Source organism: Olea europaea, unplaced genomic scaffold, assembly GCF_002742605.1.
Source record: "Olea europaea var. sylvestris unplaced genomic scaffold, O_europaea_v1 scaffold244, whole genome shotgun sequence".
In the NCBI taxonomy this organism is placed as follows: domain Eukaryota; kingdom Viridiplantae; phylum Streptophyta; class Magnoliopsida; order Lamiales; family Oleaceae; genus Olea; species Olea europaea.
Window position 1 is genome coordinate 229,362 of NW_019242592.1, and position 20,200 is coordinate 249,561.

Sequence of the window (20,200 nt, forward strand, 5' to 3'; positions counted from 1 at the left end):
GAGTTTTGATCACTGAATTTTGAAAAATGTCGTACATTACTCACTGTAAACTCGATATTTTTTAAAATTTAACATTTATGCTAGTAGGTAATGTATAGCATTTTCCAAAGTTAGTGATTAAAACTCAACATTTTAAATTTTAGTAAGCAATCAAAGATTTGGACTTAAGTTCAGTGATCAAAACTCTATATTTTAAACTTCAGTGACCAATCAAACACATGAACCTAAATTCGATAACCATTGAAACAATTAATTCGAAAATACACCACACATATACATATTATATTCTGTACTTACGTTGAATGCTATTCAGTGTAGTTCACGGACTAAAATAAAAAAATTGGCCACCGTCTATTCCAATTCATTTCTGTCTTGACCTCTCCATTTTCTTTGAGTTCTTGAGAGGAGGGTTTCATTCATGGAGTCAAAACAGACAAGTTTCAGAATTCTTATGTTCCCATGGTTAGCTCATGGACATATTTTCCCCTTTCTTGAATTATCAAAGAAATTACTCTCAAAGAAAAACTTCACAATAAGCTTTTGTACCACACCCATCAATATTGATTCAATCAAGAACAGTTTGCAGAAAAAATTATCTGATTTGTCAGTAGAATTTGTAGAACTCCATTTACCTTCACTACCTGAACTTCCTCCACAATATCATACAACCAAAAATGTCCCACCAGATCTTATGCCAACACTTATGCAGGCTTTTCAGATGTCAAGTTCAAGCTTCTCCAGCATCATCAGCAACTTGAAGCCTGACTTGCTGATATACGACGGGTTCCAGCCCTGGGCTGCCAGACTTGCTTCATCACAAGGTAGGTTCATCTAAAACCAGGGCGGAGCAGGTGAAAAAACCTTCTTTTTTTTTTTTTTTTTTTTCAAATACTGTATGAGTCCAGTATTAAAAAAAAAAAAAAAAATCCATTGGAAAAAAAGTATCCATTAATTTCATTTTCATATCCTACAAAAGAGATTGGGCTTGGGGGGCAGGTATAGGCAATAAATGATTGGTGTACATAAAATTAATTTAAAGAATGTTCACAGAAATTTCACAAAGTATGACCCACATGAATAAATAATATAAAAAAAATTTACCCACCAATCCCCATGTGAGGTGTCGTTCCTACCTGTATGCCAATCATAACTAGGTTTAGTCTCCCTCTCCAAAACTTAAAGCAGTTTGGGATAAAGTTAAATCATGTCTACATAAAGATTAAATTTTTCATCAAATGGTACATGTACAATTTTCATAAATAGACGATGGCAGATTTAAATTTAGAACTTATTTATGATAATATAAATGTTAAATCACTTAATATAAAATTTACGAAGCTATGGGAAAGAAAAATTTATTTAAATCATGTCTTCAACGTGTTCCCTCGTGTGCATGAATGACATATTTACTTATTCTCATCAAATGCTTGATGTATTCACAATTTTCATAAATGGTGGACAATAAAACTGACTGAGGACCTATATTGCTCATGAACCACATCCCCTAAAGGATTAACATAAGAGCACAAATTTTAATTATTTAGTTATGTTAGCTCAAGAACACATGACATTTAGTGATTGTTTGATAAAAGAAATTAATTTATCAATTTATTTAAAGGGTCAAACTTCAATTTTAGCCACACTTTATGGGATCCAACGTTACTAAAATCTGTTAAAATTTTTTATTAAAAACTTCATCAATATATTTTTCTATCAAAAGCCTCACAAGTGACGGCAACTCTTAAATTTCAAGACTTAAATTCCGAACTTATGTCTCCTATATTATCGCGTTAAATCCCTGAGGGATGAATTTATTTATTTAAATCATGTTTCAACAGGTGTTCCTGCCGTTCTCTTTTCTATTTCTGGAGCAACACAGTTTTCATTTTTTCATCATATTCATACACATGGGAATGCTACTAATTTCCCTTATCCTGCAATATATTCTCGGGATTACGAACGAAAGGATCTGAAAGCTCTAGGAGAATCAATAAAAGTTAAAGATGCAGACGAAGGTTTTGCATTTGGGATATTCAAACAATCTCGTGACATTGTTTTGGTCAAGACCTGTAAAGGAATAGAGGAAAAATACATTGATTATCTCTCGATCTTGTGCCACAGAAAAATAGTTCCTGTAGGCCCTCTTGTTACAGATACTAAAAACGAAGAGGAAAATTCAGAAATCAAGAAATGGCTGAGTACAAAAGATCAGTTTTCTACTGTGTACATTTCCTTTGGCAGTGAAAATTACTTGTCCAAGGAGCAGATGGAAGAAATTGCAGTAGGGTTAGAGTTAATCAATGTAAACTTTATATGGGTTATTAGATTTCCTGCTGGAAATGAAGTAAGAGTTGACGAATTCTTGCCGGAGGGATTCCTTGAAAGGGTGAAAGAGCGGGGGAAAATTCTGCAGGGATGGGCTCCACAGGCAGAAATCTTGGCACATTCAAGTATTGGTGGTTTTATGAGCCACTGTGGGTGGAGTTCTGTCATTGAAACCATTTATTCTGGGGTTCCACTAATAGCCATGCCTTTGAAACTTGATCAGCCTATAAATGCTAGAATGGTGGTCGAGGCTGGTGCAGCTGTCGAGGTCGTGAGAGATGACGACGGACGGTTTAGGGCGGAAGAGGTGGCAAAGGCTATAAAAGCGGCGGTTTTGGAGAAGAGTAGTGGGGAAAGTTTAAGGACTAAAGCTATGGAATTGAGCCAGAAAATGAAAATGGAGGAAGAAGAAGCCATAAATGAAGCAGCGGATCAGCTATGGCAGATTTGTACGAAGAATCATGATATTGTGCAATTTTCTTGAACATCTCAGCTCAGAGAAATAAAGGGTATATTTTAGTACATTTTTATTGGACAGGCCAAATAATATAGACAAGGCTTTGTTTTACATGGGTCTTACCGACCCCTCACATGGGATCACGCGGCCCCAACATCATAAAAAATGGAAAAAAATAAAAATAAAAAAAATCGACCCCACCTTTGTGAGGGATCAGTAAGACCCCTGTAATTCTAACTCCTCCTAAGAAAATGGTTGGGTATGGAGACAAAAGGGGCTCAACAAAGGGTTTGGTACTACATATTTTATTTTTCTTCCATGAATTTATTTTCTTTGCCACAATATAAAATATTATGTTTTCAAATTTGGCAGTTAACTATCGGGCCCTTGTAATATTTTAAAAATAAAAATAAAAAATTGAAATGTCAGCCTATTCTTGTCTTCTAGAACGTAGAGATGCAAAATATCAGTTTTTATAGAGATATTTTCGGAAAATACAATATACATATTACAACAGACATATATTATTTTCGGAAAATATCAGTAGGATTGAATACGAAATCATATATCCATAACATTCCCTCACAATTGCACCCCCTCCTCCTAACATTCCCTCACCCGGTAACTTGATATTGTCCATAACATTCTCATTATCGAAATCCACAAACATAGTTTCATCCCCAACTTTGAAATTTCCTTTACTTGCAACAAAAGCCCAATTACAATGTTAATACCACTTCCAGTATACAAAATGAAGAATAGTGACACAGAATTATAATGAAAATGAGAGCAGTGACATGGAATTACAATAATTTCTTTTCGTTTTTTCCTTTATTCCTTATTTTCCACATCACTCTGTCCTCCATTATGTCAACTGCTATGTTCCTCTAGCATTTTCCATTGAAAAACAGAACTCATATTTCTCTCATCAAAGTACTAACTATTTCCAAGGTGCAGAATTTTGATCAATTTCAAGTGATCTCTGGGAATGATGCAAATATATTTTCTACGCAATAAGATACCATTGGAAATGTTATCAAGTTAAGATTCCAAAGCACTTTGCGGATCTCAATTTTGACAATCCTATAGAAATTGTTATTCTTATGACCGGTCAACGACCTATTCTACTCTCAAATTGAAGAAGTTTTTGTTTTAAATCTTCTAAGAGAGTTCCAAAGAAGTTCAATTGTTTATCAGGTCATTATGCACGAATTTATCACTTACAATTCATTTGTTTAATTTGATTTTGAAAGTGGTAGAAGAATAATTAGGAAAATGCCTATACTTGGAGGGTTGTTCCAAGTGTGAAATATTTAAGCCGCACTGTTGGGAGCCTTGAAGACAATGAATATGATTGTGTTTTTATATGAATATTTGGCTTGTTGAGAAAAGATATTTCTTCTTGTTCTTTACTCTTATCCTTGTGTGGATTCTTTAAGGTGGTGAGTTTTATCATTAAAGCACCTCTTATTCTATAGATAGATTTCTACAGGTGGAGAGTATCAAAGCAAAATTCTTATGTTCCTATGGTTGGCTCATGGTCATATATTCCCGTCTTGAGCTAGCCAAGAAACTATCACAGAAAAACTTCCACATGTATCTCTGTTCTACAGCAATCAATCTAACTTCAATCAGTAAATCCACTGAAAATAACTCCGGCGATTTCTCAGTACAACTAGTCGAACTCCATTTACCCTCATGGCCTGAACTTCCTCCCAGTTACCAAACAACCAGAAACGTGCCTCCAGATCTTATGCCGAAGCTCCATGAGGCTTTCCAATTGTCACGCTCCAGCTTTGCAGAGGTCATCAAAACCATAATGCCTGACTTGGTCATATATGATTTATTCCAACCATGGGCTGCCACACTTGCTTCATCACCAGGTATTCCTGCAGTTTATTTTGCCACTTCAGGAGCAGCGGCAAATTCTTTTTACCAACATTCCACTACTTATGGGAATGATACTTTCCCTTATCAGGCAATCTATCTACGGGATTACGAAAGAATGACTATAGACGTTCTACTCAATATTGAAGATTCAGGTGAAGACTTTCCTTTTGGTAGCTTCAAACGATCTTGTGAAATTGTTTTGATGAAGAGCTGCTGGGGAATTGAGGGGAAGTATCTTAACTTATTATCTTTCTTGTGACAGAGAAAAATGATAGCTGTTGGACCACTTGTTACGCAACCTGACAGTGAAGAAGATTATTCAGGGATCATGCAGTGGCTAAGCAAGAAAGATAAGTTCTCAACTTTGTTTATCTCTTTCGGTAGTGAAAACTTCTTGTCCATGGAGCAGATTGAGGAGCTGGGAGAAGGCTTAGATATTTGTGGTGTTAACTTCATATGGGTAATTAGATTACCTGTAGGAGAGGCGATTGGTATAAATGAAGCACCACCACCAGAGGAATTTCTTGAAAGGGTGCAAGGGAGGGGTATGATTGTGCAGAGATGGGCTCCACAGGCTAAAATTTTGGCACATCCAAGTACCGGTGTTTCTTGAGTCATTGTGGATGGAATTCTATAATGGAAAGTATTTATTTTGGTGTACCTGTAATAGCCACGCCTTTGAAATATGATCAGCCTCTACATGCTAGGCTGGTGGTCGAGGCTGGTGTCGGTGTAGAGGTTCCAAGAGATGACAGTGGTCAATTCAAGAGAGAAGGCTTGGCAAACTCAATACATAAGGTGATTGTGGAGAAGACAGGAGAAGGCATGAGGTCGAAGGCTAACGAATTGAGAAATAAGATGAAAGATGAAGAAGATGTAGCCATAAATGAAACATCAGAGCAACTATTTCAGCTTTGTGTCAAGGGTAAGCAGAAGCAGTGATATGTTGACTTATCATAGTATAATTGAATCAATTTCACCATGCAGATAGAATAATCTCCGTTGTGTGCTATATTTTTATTGTAATTCACAAGACAAAGTATACATGCAATTTATTGTGCTAAATTAAATTTTTTTTCCCAATCTTGCACCAAAAGAAATTTGTAATTATGCAAAAATTTTATGTTCTCAACTGCATGTTGTTTGATTTTAAATATTGTTTCCCCGTTGGTATGCCTGTTTTGAAAGAGTTAATGGACTTGAAATAATGTCGTCGTTTCCATTAAACATTAGATATATGTTCTATGACAATACAAAATGATTACTGCATCCCATGCATAAGTTATAGTAGAAACATGTGAAGATTATTTGTTCATTACATATATTTTTCCTTAACATAGGTTACAACAACCAACACCTTCTTCCTTTCCAAATCAAAAGAGCAAAAGGGAGAATATGGCTGCTCCACTACCTATTCCTACTGGTATTTAACAAAAGAGACAGTGATTAAAGGTTCTCTCTTACTTCTTCATCTACTACTGGTGGCTGTCTTTTACATAGATGACACACAGGTCAACTGAAATTATATTAAAAGTCGTGGTGCAGTAGCTAACACTAATATATTATAATAACTCCAACGTAAGAAGGTGAATTTCATCAATGTTATAAGACCGTGTGTCCATACAAACAGTCCAATAAAATTCCAGGTACATCTCGAGTCATCACCCAGCTATCCTCGAAGTACTCCACATAACTATAGTCGTGTTGATCTGTAAAGGAAAATAAATTGGAGAATAAGTTTATCAACAACACATAAGTGAAATATGCAAGTGTGGAAATGATGCATGAAATGATATGAATGATTTTTATCTTCATTTTCTTTTGGCTTGTACAGAGTCATTGTGGTATACTTGAGCTCAAAGTCAATAAAGTGGCAAGTAACATACCATAATATTGGCCAATACGTGGTTGCATTCTCTCGACTAGTCTCTAGGTAATTTCTCTATTTTGCCACTGGCAAAAGTTGAATTTCAATACTGATTTCACAGCTACAATTACTTAAGGTCGAGCTCCCACCTATTCATTGAATAGCTCCTTCATTATGCATTCTCCTGCAGTGGCCCATTCGACCTTGTATACAACCAATGACCATTTTTTGTACTAATGAATGATCGTAACATATAATAATTTTATCAATGGATTTATACATGATTTGCTCTTAAACATTGTTATTAACAAATAAAATTCAACATCGTTTTTCTCATACTCATTTCAATATATTCTTTTGAAAATCACATTGTACAAATTACATGGAAACACGATACATTGTAAGCGAGTCATCCTTATATTTTTTTCAGTTTACTCCAGGATATTAAAATAACTCACATCAACATGTCAATATTCACATAGCATTTTATATGTTACCTTAAGGCACTTAATAATCAAGTAGAAGCATATTTCACTCTCTATTTTGAAGAATCTTGATGTCTACAATTGATTCTTGTATAATATCACAACATATGGTGGTTTAATACATCAATAAGTTTATATTTTGAGGTGAACACATCACCAAGGTGTTAATATATGCAGTTTATGAACAGATGGTTAAACTTTGAAGTATGAGTATTCTAATACTATTTTATAAGATAAACCAGTAGATATTCCTTTTCTAAAAAGGTTTATTAATGGGTCCAAGCATAAATTTGCCAACTATATTATCCGAAGTTGGTTTTATCCAAATTCATAAATTTTACTTTCCTTCTCATATCAGACATGTTTTGGATTAGATAAGGCTGTTAAAATCAATAAAGAACATAACTTCAACAACCTTTTTGGCCTCTTTCCTTTTAATTTTAGCTTCTTTCTTATTTATATATGCAAGTGTGCAGTTGGGTAAAGGATCATTGGAACGCCAGAAAATTAGGCTTGGTGTAAGGATGATTAGAAGAATAATTAGGAAAATGCCAATGCTTGGAGGGTTCCAAGTCTCAACTTTTTCAGCCACACTATTGTGAGCCTTGAAGACAATGAATTTACTTGTTTTTACACGAATTTCTACCGTTTGGCTTGTTAAGAAAAAATATTTCTTCTTGTTCTTTACTCTTATCCTGACGTGAATAATTTAAGGTGGTGAGTTTTACCATTAAAGCTGTTGTGGAAGCTTTCTTGAAAGATTTTCAAATCGTTGATTTCTGGGTTCAGTCCACCGTACCTTTCTCAACCAATCCGATCGACTTCAAACCACAACCAATCTAATTCATCTTGGTTGTTATTCAATCTTGTCCACGTAGGACAAGAAAAGATGATAATTTGTGACCACAAAGGCTAGGAGAAGACACCACAAAGGTATACTATAAAGGAATCACCAATTGCACATGTTAAACAAGCGTTTTAGACACTTATAGAGGCCTTTTTTCACACACAAAGGGGGCAGCCGGGATTCCTTGATTTCTCTCACAAAACCACACAAAACATCACAAGAAAGTGGCTAGGGTTATAGCCATATATATACTCTAGGCTTAAGTTTTAAGTTGGACCTTTAAAAATGTAAATGAGCCAAGATTCAAGCCATCCAAGAGGGAATGTAATTGGGCTGGGTGTAGTTCTAGACTTGGTTGTTGGACTTATTTCATTCATCGGCTTATGCCTATAAAATAATATTAACTCACGTTAACATCATAGCATGGGATTTATTGGATATCAAAAATCCAACAAATCTCCACCTTGATTCCCAATAAATCTGCAAGCTATCAAAACACATAGTTAGTATTTGCATAATCAAGGTAGCCAATAAAATCAGATCACAGACCTTACCTCGTGTTTCCAACCCGAAACACATATTTTACCTGTTTCATGTACTCATTGGGGCTAAGGTCAAAAACACCCAAGTAGAAGTAAATATTTAACAGTAAACAATTAAGAGCAAATACACATGCGATGACGATATACTATAGGATAACATACATAGATCTTTTCAGAAATACGTTCGCATAGAACCATAGATTAACTTGGAGTCAATCAAACCACGGTCAATCACATATGTAACGCATGCATAAATGACCCTACGAAAAGATCTCACCACACTTATCATATCCCATTCCATGTTGCTCACACCTCGAGAACATGTATCTCCTCTTATCGCCCACCAAGCTCACTAGACGGATCACCCAACTCATGTCTAACTGGTAGGTCACAATAGATCCTAAATCCACGGGATAATCCTCTATCTCCTCATCACTTCTCCCAACCTACGTGGATAATGGGTCTCCACCTAACAAAAGCGATAGAAGTGCCTCTCCCACACTTCACTTGATCAGGGTCTCTTTATAGATAAATGATTCTAGACATTTTATCACATCACTCATGATCCAAATGTCACACTCCACATCCCCGGTACAAACCTCAATGTACTCCTAGGCATCTACACTCCACCTCACCAAAAGACATACAACACGTTGCTAATGGATCCTAACCTACTATGCATGAAATCAATTACACAAAGTAATCCTATTGTCTCAAATTCATGCAAATGAACATATCAAACATTGAAATGTAGTAGATAATCATACAACAAAATTTAGACAATCACACACATGCAAAAAGGATCGCACACAGATGCATATGCAGTAACTATGTTTATTTTCAATAAACCTCACTAAGGTCATAACTCGACCCCTCAACCACATTCATTTCACCTCTCAAATTACCCTTTTGCTTATCTTTCTTTTTAGGACAATCTCTAATAAAGGGTACAGACTTACCAAAATTGTAACACCTTCTACCACTAGACTTGTCCTTTTTCTTACTACCCTCATCACTCGAGTCACTACTCGAATCACTACGTCTTGAGTTCTACCCAAATTAATTTGCTTAAACTTCATCCTACTCCTCAACATATGTAACTCGGCACTCTCATTATCCTCTTTTTCAGCATTAATCTCCATCTCCTTACTCTTAAGTAAGTTTATGACAATCTCGAGTGTTAAGGTTTCCCTACCGTATTTAATTGCGTTCTTAACTTCCCTATAAAAATCAGGCATGAAATTAAGCAAGATAATAGCCTTATAGGTTTGATACCTTTTCATCACAATTAACGATGTCCTGAACTAACTTGTTAAAGATATTTAGATTGTCATCAAAATCCTTTGAAGGATCCATTTCAAAGTTGAAAAATCTTTCAAACAAGTACAGTTTATTAGGAGTAGACTTAAAAAAATATAATTCATCCAACTTTTTCCAAAGTTATTTTGAAGAATCCAGTTTTTCTACTTTTCTCAAAACAGTGTCAGACAGATGTGAAATAATTGAAGTGTATGCAAATTCATCATATTCTTCTTTTTGTGCTTCTGTTAAATTTACAGAAAATTTGTCATCTATGGTTTTTGAAACTTTTTGTTGGACCAAAATACTTTCATCTTTTGTTGCCAAATAGAAAAATCTCATTTTCCATTAAAAATTCCAATTTCAAAGTGCGAAGACATTTTTAAGAAAAACAGAACAACCAAATCACAAATAGTTCACAGAGTAATCCTAAGGTCGCAATATACACCGTTTTAGATTCTTAGAGTTTTCTAAGATTCACGATCTTAGATCAAGGGAATGTTTGAATGGGTCAAGTCCAGGTATTCTAATGGGATAATTAATACAAACACGAAGATATATAAACATAAATCAACTTTTCAAGCAACAAGTCTCACACAGTGACTATATGACAGATAAAACACAAAATCAACTACCAACTTGCAATCAAAGTTCAACACTTCAAAATAGAGAAAATAATTCCTAAATTTTCTAGCACAAGCAATGGTTACCAAGCAATGACAACTCTCAATCCTAATGATCACCCCACACGATAATCTGATAGTGCGATAATGTAAAAGTTTCAGCCAATCTACCAGAGCGGACCAATCTGAGCCCTTAAATTATGAGGCACGCGAATTTAACACTTTAAGACCACCACTATTCGTCCTAAAGCCTCTACCAACTGTAGCAATGACACACACCACCCCATGTAACACCACTGGATCCGAACGTGGCATGCGCCGATAATAGATACCAACTAAAAGTCGGATCCACCATCAAGGCTACTACAAATACAATATATCACTTTTTATACATCATTTTTCTAACGAAATTTTGGCATTATCTCCCTTGTAAATAGGATTAACCAACCCGTGATCAATTTCACATAAATCCCAAACTATAGCACAACACAATAAAGATAAGCCGAAACCTCAACTTTTGCCAAGAAATAACATGAGATATACATGTAGATACAAAATACATAATGAGCCCTCTAACCATTTACAAGTAATGCAAAATCACATCTGGACATGAATATGCGTTCCAAAATACTGACTACATGCTATACAAAGTGAGTTATAGTAACAACCTCTGTCGTGTGGCTTTGGCTCCAAAAATCAAAGGTTTAACTACAAAAGATACTCAGAAACTCAACTGCTACCTGATAAGAAAAATGTGGAAAAATATATGAGTTGATGGCTCAGTGAGTGGAGAAATTCAAAAATAAATATATTTTTTCTATTTTATATTTTTATCGAAAATCGAATTCATATCACTGAATAATTCACAAGATAACATCATATAATCATAGCCAAACGTGAGACATTCACATAGCGTCATAAAATATCCTCTCAAATTCAAGCCATAAACATTAACTGATAACTGTACTATAATCTCATCATATCCAATATCCTGAAAAATCCACCAAAAAATGTACCATCTGACTGAAATCTATAATCCACTCCTCGAGTTAGGAACTTTCGCCACAGGCCTTTGGCCCACTCCGTGAACGAAAGTCGATCTCAAAGACTTTTCATAATTAATTTTAGAACACGGTCAATGCCCCTTTGTGAACTATATGTACACGATCAAGACCCCTCTGTGTAGGATAGAACATGGCCAAGGTCCCTATGTGAACTAGAAGAAATATATAATCATGGGTACTTTTCTGGTCGATCTCAATATCACATGTCTCACATACCAAACAATAAATGTGTTATAAATAATCTTTGAGATTCTACATGTATCATAATAAAAAAGATTTTCATAATAATCGTATAATCGAACACATAATTGCAGATAAATGCACACACTTTGATAATAGACTTGATTTATAAATACTTTAAAAATATTTATATTTTTTCACTCACAAAACTATATACACCAAAATCAACTCGATTGGTAAATTGTCCCGATGTCCGTATCGCCACCTGAAACATAAAATAATTTTTAAATCAATAATTAACTATTTTAAGTGATTTCAATAATTAAATAGGCGATACCCAAACTTAATTATTTTACGTTTAGGTGATTTTTAAAGTCTCTTTAATTACTAAAACTAATTTTCTTTCATTTTTCTCAATTTCATAGTTTATTACACTTAACTCCTTCAATAAAATTGAATTTAATCTAACAACTATAAAATTAGACATAACTTAACAACAAGTAACTTTTTACTTACCTTTCAAAATTGAGGAATTCAAGTCTAATAGTATAGAGCACTCTCTTTTCTCTCTTCTCTTTCTCTCTTTCTCTGTACCTTTTGTGTGTGTGTTGTGTATGTTATATGTTATTAATTTGGTTTTGGGTGGAATTGGGTTATATATACCGCCTGTCGTTTTCTTTTAATTGTTTATTTTTATTTGTTTACTAAATTAAGGTATTACAAAACTCACCCCTTTAAAAGAATTTCGTCCTCGAAATTCGGTTGATCAAGTATGATAAAGTCGTGGATATAGAGAATGTATCTGCTCTTCACTTTCCCATGTCGCTTCTTCTACAGCATGATTTCTCCATAAGACTTTAACCAAGGGAATAGTCTTACTAAGCAAGACATGTTCCTTCCTGTCCAATATCTGAATTGGTTCTTCTTCATAGGTAAGATTTTCCTTCAGCTCTACTGGTCGTGATTCCAAAACATGAGACGGATCTGGAATATACTTACGAAGCATAGAAACATGAAATAGATCATGAATTCTGGACAATTCTGTTCACAAAGCCAATCGACACGCAACTAGACCGATGCACTCAACAATCTCATATGGGCTAATATACCTCGGACTCAATTTACCTTGTTTACCAAATCTGATAACACCTTTCCATGACGACAATCGCAGGAAAACTCTATCCCCAACATCAAATTCAAGGTTTTTTCTACGTTTATCTGCATAGTTCTTCTGCCTATCTTGGGCCGTCTTTAACTTTTCTTTAATTATCTTTACTTTCTCAGTAGTAATCTGGATATATTCGGGACCCAGTAACTTTCTTTTGCCAACTTCATCCCAACATACTGGAGTTCTGCATTTCCTATCATACAACGCTTCAAAAGGAGCTATTTCTATACTCGAATGATAACTGTTATTGTAAGCAAACTCCATCAAAGGAATATGAGTATCCCAATTCCTTTTGAACTGTAGTACACAAGCTCGTAACATATCTTCCAAAGTCTGAATAGTTCTTTTTGCCTGACCATTTGTTTGTGGATGAAAAGCTGTACTGAAATGAAGTTTAGTACCCATAGCTTTCTGCAAACTGGGCCAAAATTTAGAAATGAAACGAGAATCTCTATCTGAAACAATAGATACTAGTGCCCTATACAAACTGATTATCTCATTAACATATATTTTTGCCAATTTACCTAGCGAGTAGGTAACTTTAATAGGCAAAAATTTGGTAGTTTTTGTCAATCTGTCTACAATGACCCATATGCCGTCATGTCCACTCTGAGTCCGTGGAAGTCCAAATAGAAAATCCATAGTAATGTGTTCCCATTTTCACTCAGGAATAGGCAACGTTTGTAACAACCCTGCTGTTTTCTGATGATCTGATTTTACTGGCAAATGAGACTTCTAGATAAAAACTCAGCTATTTCTCTCTTCATTCCATGCCACCAATAATGTTCTTTGAGTACATGATACATTTTTGTACTACCTGGATGCATCGCGTAAGCTGAACTATGTGCCTCTTCTAGAATTTCTACTTTCAATTTCGAATCATCTGGAACACATAATCTGTTTTCCATAACTAAAGCTCTGTTATCTCGAATGGTATAATCTGTATGCTTACCTTTACTAACTTCTTCTTTCATTTTGCTCAATAATGGGTCTTGAGTTTGAGCTTCTCTAACTGTGTTAATCAAAGTAGGCCTCACTTGAAAATTGGAAAACAATGCTCCTAGATTGGTAACTAATAATTGGACGTGTGAAGCTCTGAACTCACCAAACAAAGTGAACATACTGCATTAGTCTGGGTCATAGGACTTGATATTTTCTGACTGAGAGCATCAGCAGCTACATTAGCCTTCCCTGGATGATAATCAATCTTGCAGTCGTAATCTTTTATTAGCTCTAACCATCTTCTTTGCCTCAAGTTTAACTCTTTTTGGTCGAAAATATACTTTAAACTTTTATGATCTATATATATCTGGTATTTCTCGCCATACAAGTAATGTCTCTAAAATTTAAAGGCTAGGATAACTGCAGCTAGCTCTAAGTCATGTGTAGGATAACTCAGTTCATGTTTCTTCAACTGCCTGGAAGCATACACTATAACTTTCCTAGTCTGCATCAAAACACAACCAAGACCCTGGCGTGAAGCATCATTATATATCACAAACTCTTCACCGAGAGATAGAAAGGTAAGAAATGGAGCTGACACTAATCGATTCTCTAATTCGAGGAAACTTCTTTCACAATCTTTATTCCAAACAAATTTAGCATTCTTTCTAGTCAAATTGCTCAAAGGAAGAGCAATTTTAGAATAACCTGCTAAACCAAGAAAACGTCGTATTTTTGTCACATTAGTAGGCCTTTCCCATTTTATCACAGCCTCAAATTTCTGCTGGACAACATAAATTCCCTCTGCTGATATGACATATCCCAAAAATATAACTTTATCAAGCCAAAATTCACATTTACCGAGTTTAGCGTACAATTGCTTATCACGTAGCATCTGAAAAATGATTCTGAGTTGCTCTTTCTGCTCATCATGATTTCGAGAGTACACTAGAATATCATTAATGAATAAAATCACAAATCTGTCTAAATACAGGAGAAACACTCTATTCATCATATCCATAAATGCTACTGGTGCGTTGGTCTGCCCAAATGGCATCACAAGAAATTCAAAATGACCATACATTGTCCTAAAAGTAGTTTTTGGCACATTACTGTCCCTGATTTTAAGTTGATGATATCCAGAACGCAAATCAATCTTTGAAAATAATGCAGCACCTTGAAGCTGATCAAACAAATCATCAAAATTCATTTTTCACAAACAAAATTGGTGCTCCCCACGGATATACACTAGGTCTAATGAAACCCTTGTCTACCAACTCTTGCAACTGATCCTTTCAATTCTGCTGGTGCCATTCTATATGGTGCCCGTGAAATAGGTACAATTCTTGGAATCGGATCTATAGTAAACTCCATATCTCTGTCTGGTGGTAAGCCCGGTAATTCTTTTGGAAATACATCAAGAAAGTCTTTGACCACTGGGATGTCTTCAAGTTTTAATTTTCTAGCACTCGTATCAATCACATGAGCCAAATATGCATGGCAGCATTTGTTGAATAATCTTCTAGCGTCAATAGCAGATATCACACAACACGGTAAAATTCTGCGCTGTCCATTGAATATAACTTCAAGCTGTCCTGGCTGTCTAAACACAACCTCCCTTCGAAAGCAATCAACTGAAGCTTGATTTGTTGCCAGAAGGTCCATACCCAAGATAACATCGAAATCATGTATGTCTAGAGGTATTAAATTTGCCTTCAACTCGTTCTCCTTTACCTTAATCCCACAATCTCGATATTTATTATTTGCTAATAGTGATTCTCCTACTGGTGTATTCACTACCAAACAACTGCCTAGAGGTTCTGACCTTTGATTCTCACATAAAGCAAATGCAAATGACATAAAAGAATGTGTAGATCCAGGATCAATCAAAATACGAGTATTTTTATCAAAAATAGACAACATACCCATGATAACATCTGACGACTTCTCTGCTGCCTGCTGAGTAATAGCAAAAACTTTGCCCTGGGTCTTCGGTCATCCTGCCTGCCCTTTTGATTTTGTACCACTACCGCTTGCGATATTAGACTGGGCCACATTGTTTGCACCCGCTCTGTTAGCTGAATCATCTCTTTGAGTCTGATTCTGTCTTGTACTACCAGCACTCTCCTATGGAAACATCCTCTGTGCCATGCCACTCTCTTGGAATACAACTGGGTCGTTCCTTTTCAAATGTCCTTCTTGGCCACAGTGATAACAAACACCAACTCCCTTGAACTTTAAACACTCTCCAGGATGAGATCTTCCACATAACTGGCAAGAAGAAAATCTGACACTAGTAGAACTCTCTCCTTATCTCGGAGTAAATGATCTCTGGAAAGAACCTTGAGTATAATTACGATTGGCCAATGGCTGCTGTACAGTACTGGAACTGAATCTAGGACCCTGACTTCCTCGGAATTGAGATTTGGATTGACCTGAATTGGACACACCAGGTCGAAATCCTCTACTGTCCCTCCGTGGTGGTCTATAGCTAGAAGCACTTGCCATTGTCTGACTACTGCTTGCTCTGAACATTGTTTGTTCTCTACCACTTGGCCTATTAGAAATGCTCTTTTCTACTCTCAAGGCTGATTCCACCAATTTACCAAATTCATTCCAACCTGCAGCTATTACTACTAACCGAATTTCTTCCCTTAACCTATTTTCAAATCGTCTACATTTATCCATTTCGTTACTTACCAGAACTTGGGCATACTTTGAAAGTTTAATAAATTTCACCTGATATTCTACAATAGTCATCTGGCCTTGTACTAGTTTCAGAAATTCCTCCTACTTTACATCTTTATAGGATCGAGGGTAATAGGCATCGTAAAAGATATGACGAAAATCTGTCCAAGTGATGATGGAAGGTTCTAGATATGTGCTCCGTACCGATTGCCACCAATCATATGCACACTCCTCTAACAAGAAAGTGGCAAGACACAACTTCCGATCATCTGAGCAACCCATAACATCAAATACTGTCTCTATCTTAGTCATCCATGCCTGTGCAACTGCAGGATCAACTGTGCCAGTGAAAACTTTAGCCCCTAATTTTGTAGCCCTCTCAATACTAAAATCTCTGTCAGTATTATGCATAGCAGATGCAACAGCAATCGCAATTCTTTCAACAGCCATAGGATTGGTTCCAATCACATTTCCCTGTCCTCGTTGTTCAAGAGGCTGGTGAACTGATTTTTCTACCCTCTCGAACTCTCTAGGTTCATTTCTATGAGGAGCAATGTGAGACAGGGGCAACATATCTTGGAGCCTTCGAGTTTTGCCACCACGAGGCATGACTCACTTACAGTTATGCATGATATGCTAAACATTAGAATGTATGTATATACAATGCAAACCTATGGACTCTAATGCATGCTCTGATACCAAACTGACACACCTCGCCCCGTGTAACATCACTAGGTCCGGACGTGGCATGCACCGATGATAGATACCAATTAAAAGTCGGATCCACCATTAAGACTACTACAAATACAATATATCACTTTTTATATATCATTTTTCTAACGAAATTTCGACGTTATCTCCCCTGTAAATAGGATTAACCAACCTGTGATCAGTTTCACACAAATTCCAAACTATAGCACAACACAATAAAGATAAGTCGAAATCTCAACTTTTACCAAGAAATAAAATGAGATATACATGTAGATACAAAATACATAGTGAGCCCCCTAATCATTTACAAGTGATGCAAAATCACATCTAAATATGAACATGCGTCCCAAAATACTGACTACATGCTCTACAAAGTGAGTCATACTAACAATCTCTGTCGTGTGGCTCTGACTCCAAAATCAAAGGTTCAACTCCAAAAGATGCCTAGAAACTGAACTGTTGCCTGATAAGAAAAATGTGGGAAAATATGAATTGATAGTTCAGTGAGTGAAGAAGTTCAAAAATATATACTTTTTTCTATTTTATATTTTAATCGAAAATCGAATTCATATCATTGAATAATTCACAAGATAGCATCATATAGTTATAGCCAAACGTGAGACATTCACATAGAATCATAAAATATCCTCTCAAATTCAATCCATAAACATCAATTGATAACTGTACGATAATCTTATCATATCCAATATCCTGAAAAATCTACCAAAAATGTACCATCTGACTGAAATCTATGATCCGCCCATGAAACTAGGAACTTTCACCACGGGCATTTGGCCCCCTCCGTAAATGAAAGTAGGTTTCAAAGACCTCTCATAATCAATTCTAGAACACGGTCAAGACCCCTCTGTGAACTATATGTACACGGTCAAGACCAATATCCGGTCAGGACCCCTCCGTGTAGGATAGAACATGGCCAATGCCCCTCTGTAAACTAGAAGAAGTATATAATCATGAGTACTTTTTTGGTCAATCTCAATATCACATTTCTCGCATACCAAACAATAAATGTGCAATAAATAATCTTTGAGATTCCACATGTATCATAATAAAAGAGATTTTCATAATAATCATATAATCGAATACATAATTGCATATAAATGTACACACTTTGATAATATATTTAATTTATAAATACTTTAAAACTATATATATATTTTTCCACTCACAGTTATATACGCCAAAATTAACTCGGTCGGTAAAGTGTCGTGATGTCCATATCGCCGCCTGGAACATAATATAATTTTTAAATCAACAATTAACTATTTTCAGTGATTTCAATAATTAAATAGGCGATACTCAAATTTAATTATTTCACGTTTAGGCGATTTCTAAAGTCTCTTTAATTACTAAAACTAATTTTTCTTTCATTTTTCTCAATTTCATAGTTTATTATACTTAACCCCTTCAATAAAACTGAATTTAATCTAATAATCTAACAACTATAAAATTAAACATAACTTAACAATAAGTAACTTTTTACTTACCTTACATAATTGAGGAATTCAAGCATAATAGTATAGAGCATTTAATTCCTAACACGTTGGAGAAATTTTTCTATTTTTTTTTCCTTTCTCTTTTCTCTTTCTTTTTCTTTCCCCGCTCTCGTTTTTTCTTTCTCTGAATTGTGAAATGAAATGGGGTCTTGGGTTTTGCAAGACTTTGGTGGTGGATATATATATATCCACCACCTGCCGTTTTCTTTTAATTGTTTATAGTTTTTATCTTTTTATTATTTTATTAAATTAAGGTATTACAAGCAACCAACGAACCACGATCGAATTTCGAATGTCCGAAGAACAACGCTGTCCAGATTCTACTACAGACCCTGAAATAGAAAACTTTCAACACGAAAAATGTCAAAAATAATGTGAGAAACAAACTGCCTAAAGAGACAATCTCGACTTGGGAGACTCTCTAAGCGTGGGCTTTATGCGCCACCCTGCAGGGTTCGCCTCCACTTGCACGTCACGCTAGTGGTCTCCGTTTCCCAAAACTCCTTTTGGATTGATCAGAAAATGCGAAAAACGGAGGTTGATTTTAACTGTTTTAGGATAACTTCTTCAATCTGATTTCTGCTGCGATTTTTGGACCTTTTTGGTATGTTTCACGAGCCAAGACCACCACCTTGAAGCTCTAATACCAAATATTGCGGAAGCTTTCTTGAAAAATCTTCAAATCGGTGATTTTCGGGCTCAATCCAATGTACATTTTTCAACCAAAAACTAATTTAATCGGTTCCAAACCACAAACAATCTAATTCACCTCAATTGCTATCCAATCTTACCCACGTAGGATAAGAAAAGATGATGATTTGTGGCCACAAAGGTTAGGATAAGACATCACAAAGGTATACTATGAAGGAACCACCAATTGCACACGTTAAACAAGCGTTTTGGGCACTTCTAGAGGGCTTTTTTTCACACACAAAAGGGACAGCCGAGATTCCTTGATTTCTCTCACAAAACCACATAAAACATCACAAAATGTGGCTAGGGTTATAGCCATATATGTACTTTAGGGTTAGGCTTTAAGTTGAACCTCTTGCGAAAGCTCTCTTGAAAGATCTTCAAATCGGTGATTTTCGGGCTCAGTCCAACGCAACTTTCTCAACCGACAACCAATCCAATCGGCTCCAAACCACAACCAATTGATTCACCTTAGTTGCTATTCAATCTTACCCACGTAGGACAAGAAAGGATGATGATTTGTGGCCATAAAGGCTAGGAGAAGACACCACAAAGGTATACTATGAAGGAACCACCAATTGCACACGTTATACAAGAGTTCTGGACACCTTTTTTCTCACACAAAGGGGGGCAGCCGGGATTCACTTCATCTTATCTCAAAATCACACAATCATCATTAGAAAGTGGCTAGAGTTATAACCAAATAAATACTTTATGGTTAGGCTTTAAGTTGGGTCATTAAAGGGGTAAACGGGCCAAGATTCAAGCCATCCATAAGGAAATACAATTGGGCCGGGTGTAGCTCATGGACTTGGTTGTTAGACTTATTTCATTCATCGGCCTATGTCTATAAAATAATATTAACCCACGTTAACATCATATCCCGGGATTTATTGGTATAAAAA

At 35.7% G+C, this 20,200-nt stretch overlaps 3 protein-coding genes across 11 annotated transcripts; 2 read left to right on the forward strand and 1 right to left on the reverse strand.

The window, feature by feature from the left end:
- The first annotated feature begins 297 nt into the window (after positions 1-297).
- On the forward strand, positions 298-4,842 carry LOC111382175 (beta-D-glucosyl crocetin beta-1,6-glucosyltransferase-like). 5 transcript variants are annotated; one of them, XR_002700469.1, is made up of 4 exons: positions 298-821; positions 1,839-2,834; positions 4,265-4,665; positions 4,761-4,842. XR_002700469.1 is itself a non-coding variant. In XM_023006066.1 (3 exons), the coding sequence occupies exons 1-2, from the start codon at positions 419-421 to the stop codon at positions 2,807-2,809; spliced, it is 1,374 nt and encodes a 457-aa protein (XP_022861834.1). In that variant the 5' UTR covers positions 298-418; the 3' UTR covers positions 2,810-2,834; positions 4,275-4,842. The 5 variants fall into 5 exon arrangements, 3 of the variants coding, with proteins under 3 accessions (XP_022861834.1, XP_022861836.1, XP_022861835.1); XR_002700468.1 differs by having other exon boundaries at positions 4,275-4,665; XM_023006066.1 differs by having other exon boundaries at positions 4,275-4,842.
- LOC111382177 (flavanone 7-O-glucoside 2''-O-beta-L-rhamnosyltransferase-like) lies at positions 4,289-5,804 on the forward strand. Of its 2 annotated transcripts, none has more exons than XM_023006070.1 (2): positions 4,289-4,842; positions 4,935-5,804. In XM_023006070.1, the coding sequence occupies exons 1-2, from the start codon at positions 4,320-4,322 to the stop codon at positions 4,973-4,975; spliced, it is 564 nt and encodes a 187-aa protein (XP_022861838.1). In that variant the 5' UTR covers positions 4,289-4,319; the 3' UTR covers positions 4,976-5,804. The 2 variants fall into 2 exon arrangements, with proteins under 2 accessions (XP_022861838.1, XP_022861839.1); XM_023006071.1 differs by having other exon boundaries at positions 4,289-4,824.
- A 4,614-nt stretch (positions 5,805-10,418) lies between these two features.
- On the reverse strand, positions 10,419-19,808 carry LOC111382169. Of its 4 annotated transcripts, XR_002700466.1 has the most exons (4): positions 18,276-18,403; positions 17,478-17,551; positions 11,785-11,844; positions 10,419-11,075 (listed from the first exon to the last, which is right to left on the reverse strand). XR_002700466.1 is itself a non-coding variant. In XM_023006060.1 (3 exons), exon 3 carries the CDS (start codon positions 15,616-15,618, stop codon positions 14,944-14,946), a length of 675 nt encoding a protein of 224 aa, XP_022861828.1. In that variant the 5' UTR covers positions 15,619-17,551; positions 18,276-18,333; positions 18,879-19,808; the 3' UTR covers positions 14,892-14,943. The 4 variants fall into 4 exon arrangements, 3 of the variants coding, with proteins under 3 accessions (XP_022861828.1, XP_022861827.1, XP_022861829.1); XM_023006060.1 differs by lacking the exons at positions 10,419-11,075; positions 11,785-11,844 and adding an exon at positions 18,879-19,808 and having other exon boundaries at positions 14,892-17,551; positions 18,276-18,333; XM_023006059.1 differs by lacking the exons at positions 10,419-11,075; positions 11,785-11,844 and having other exon boundaries at positions 14,892-17,551.
- Between the last annotated feature and the right edge of the window lie 392 nt (positions 19,809-20,200).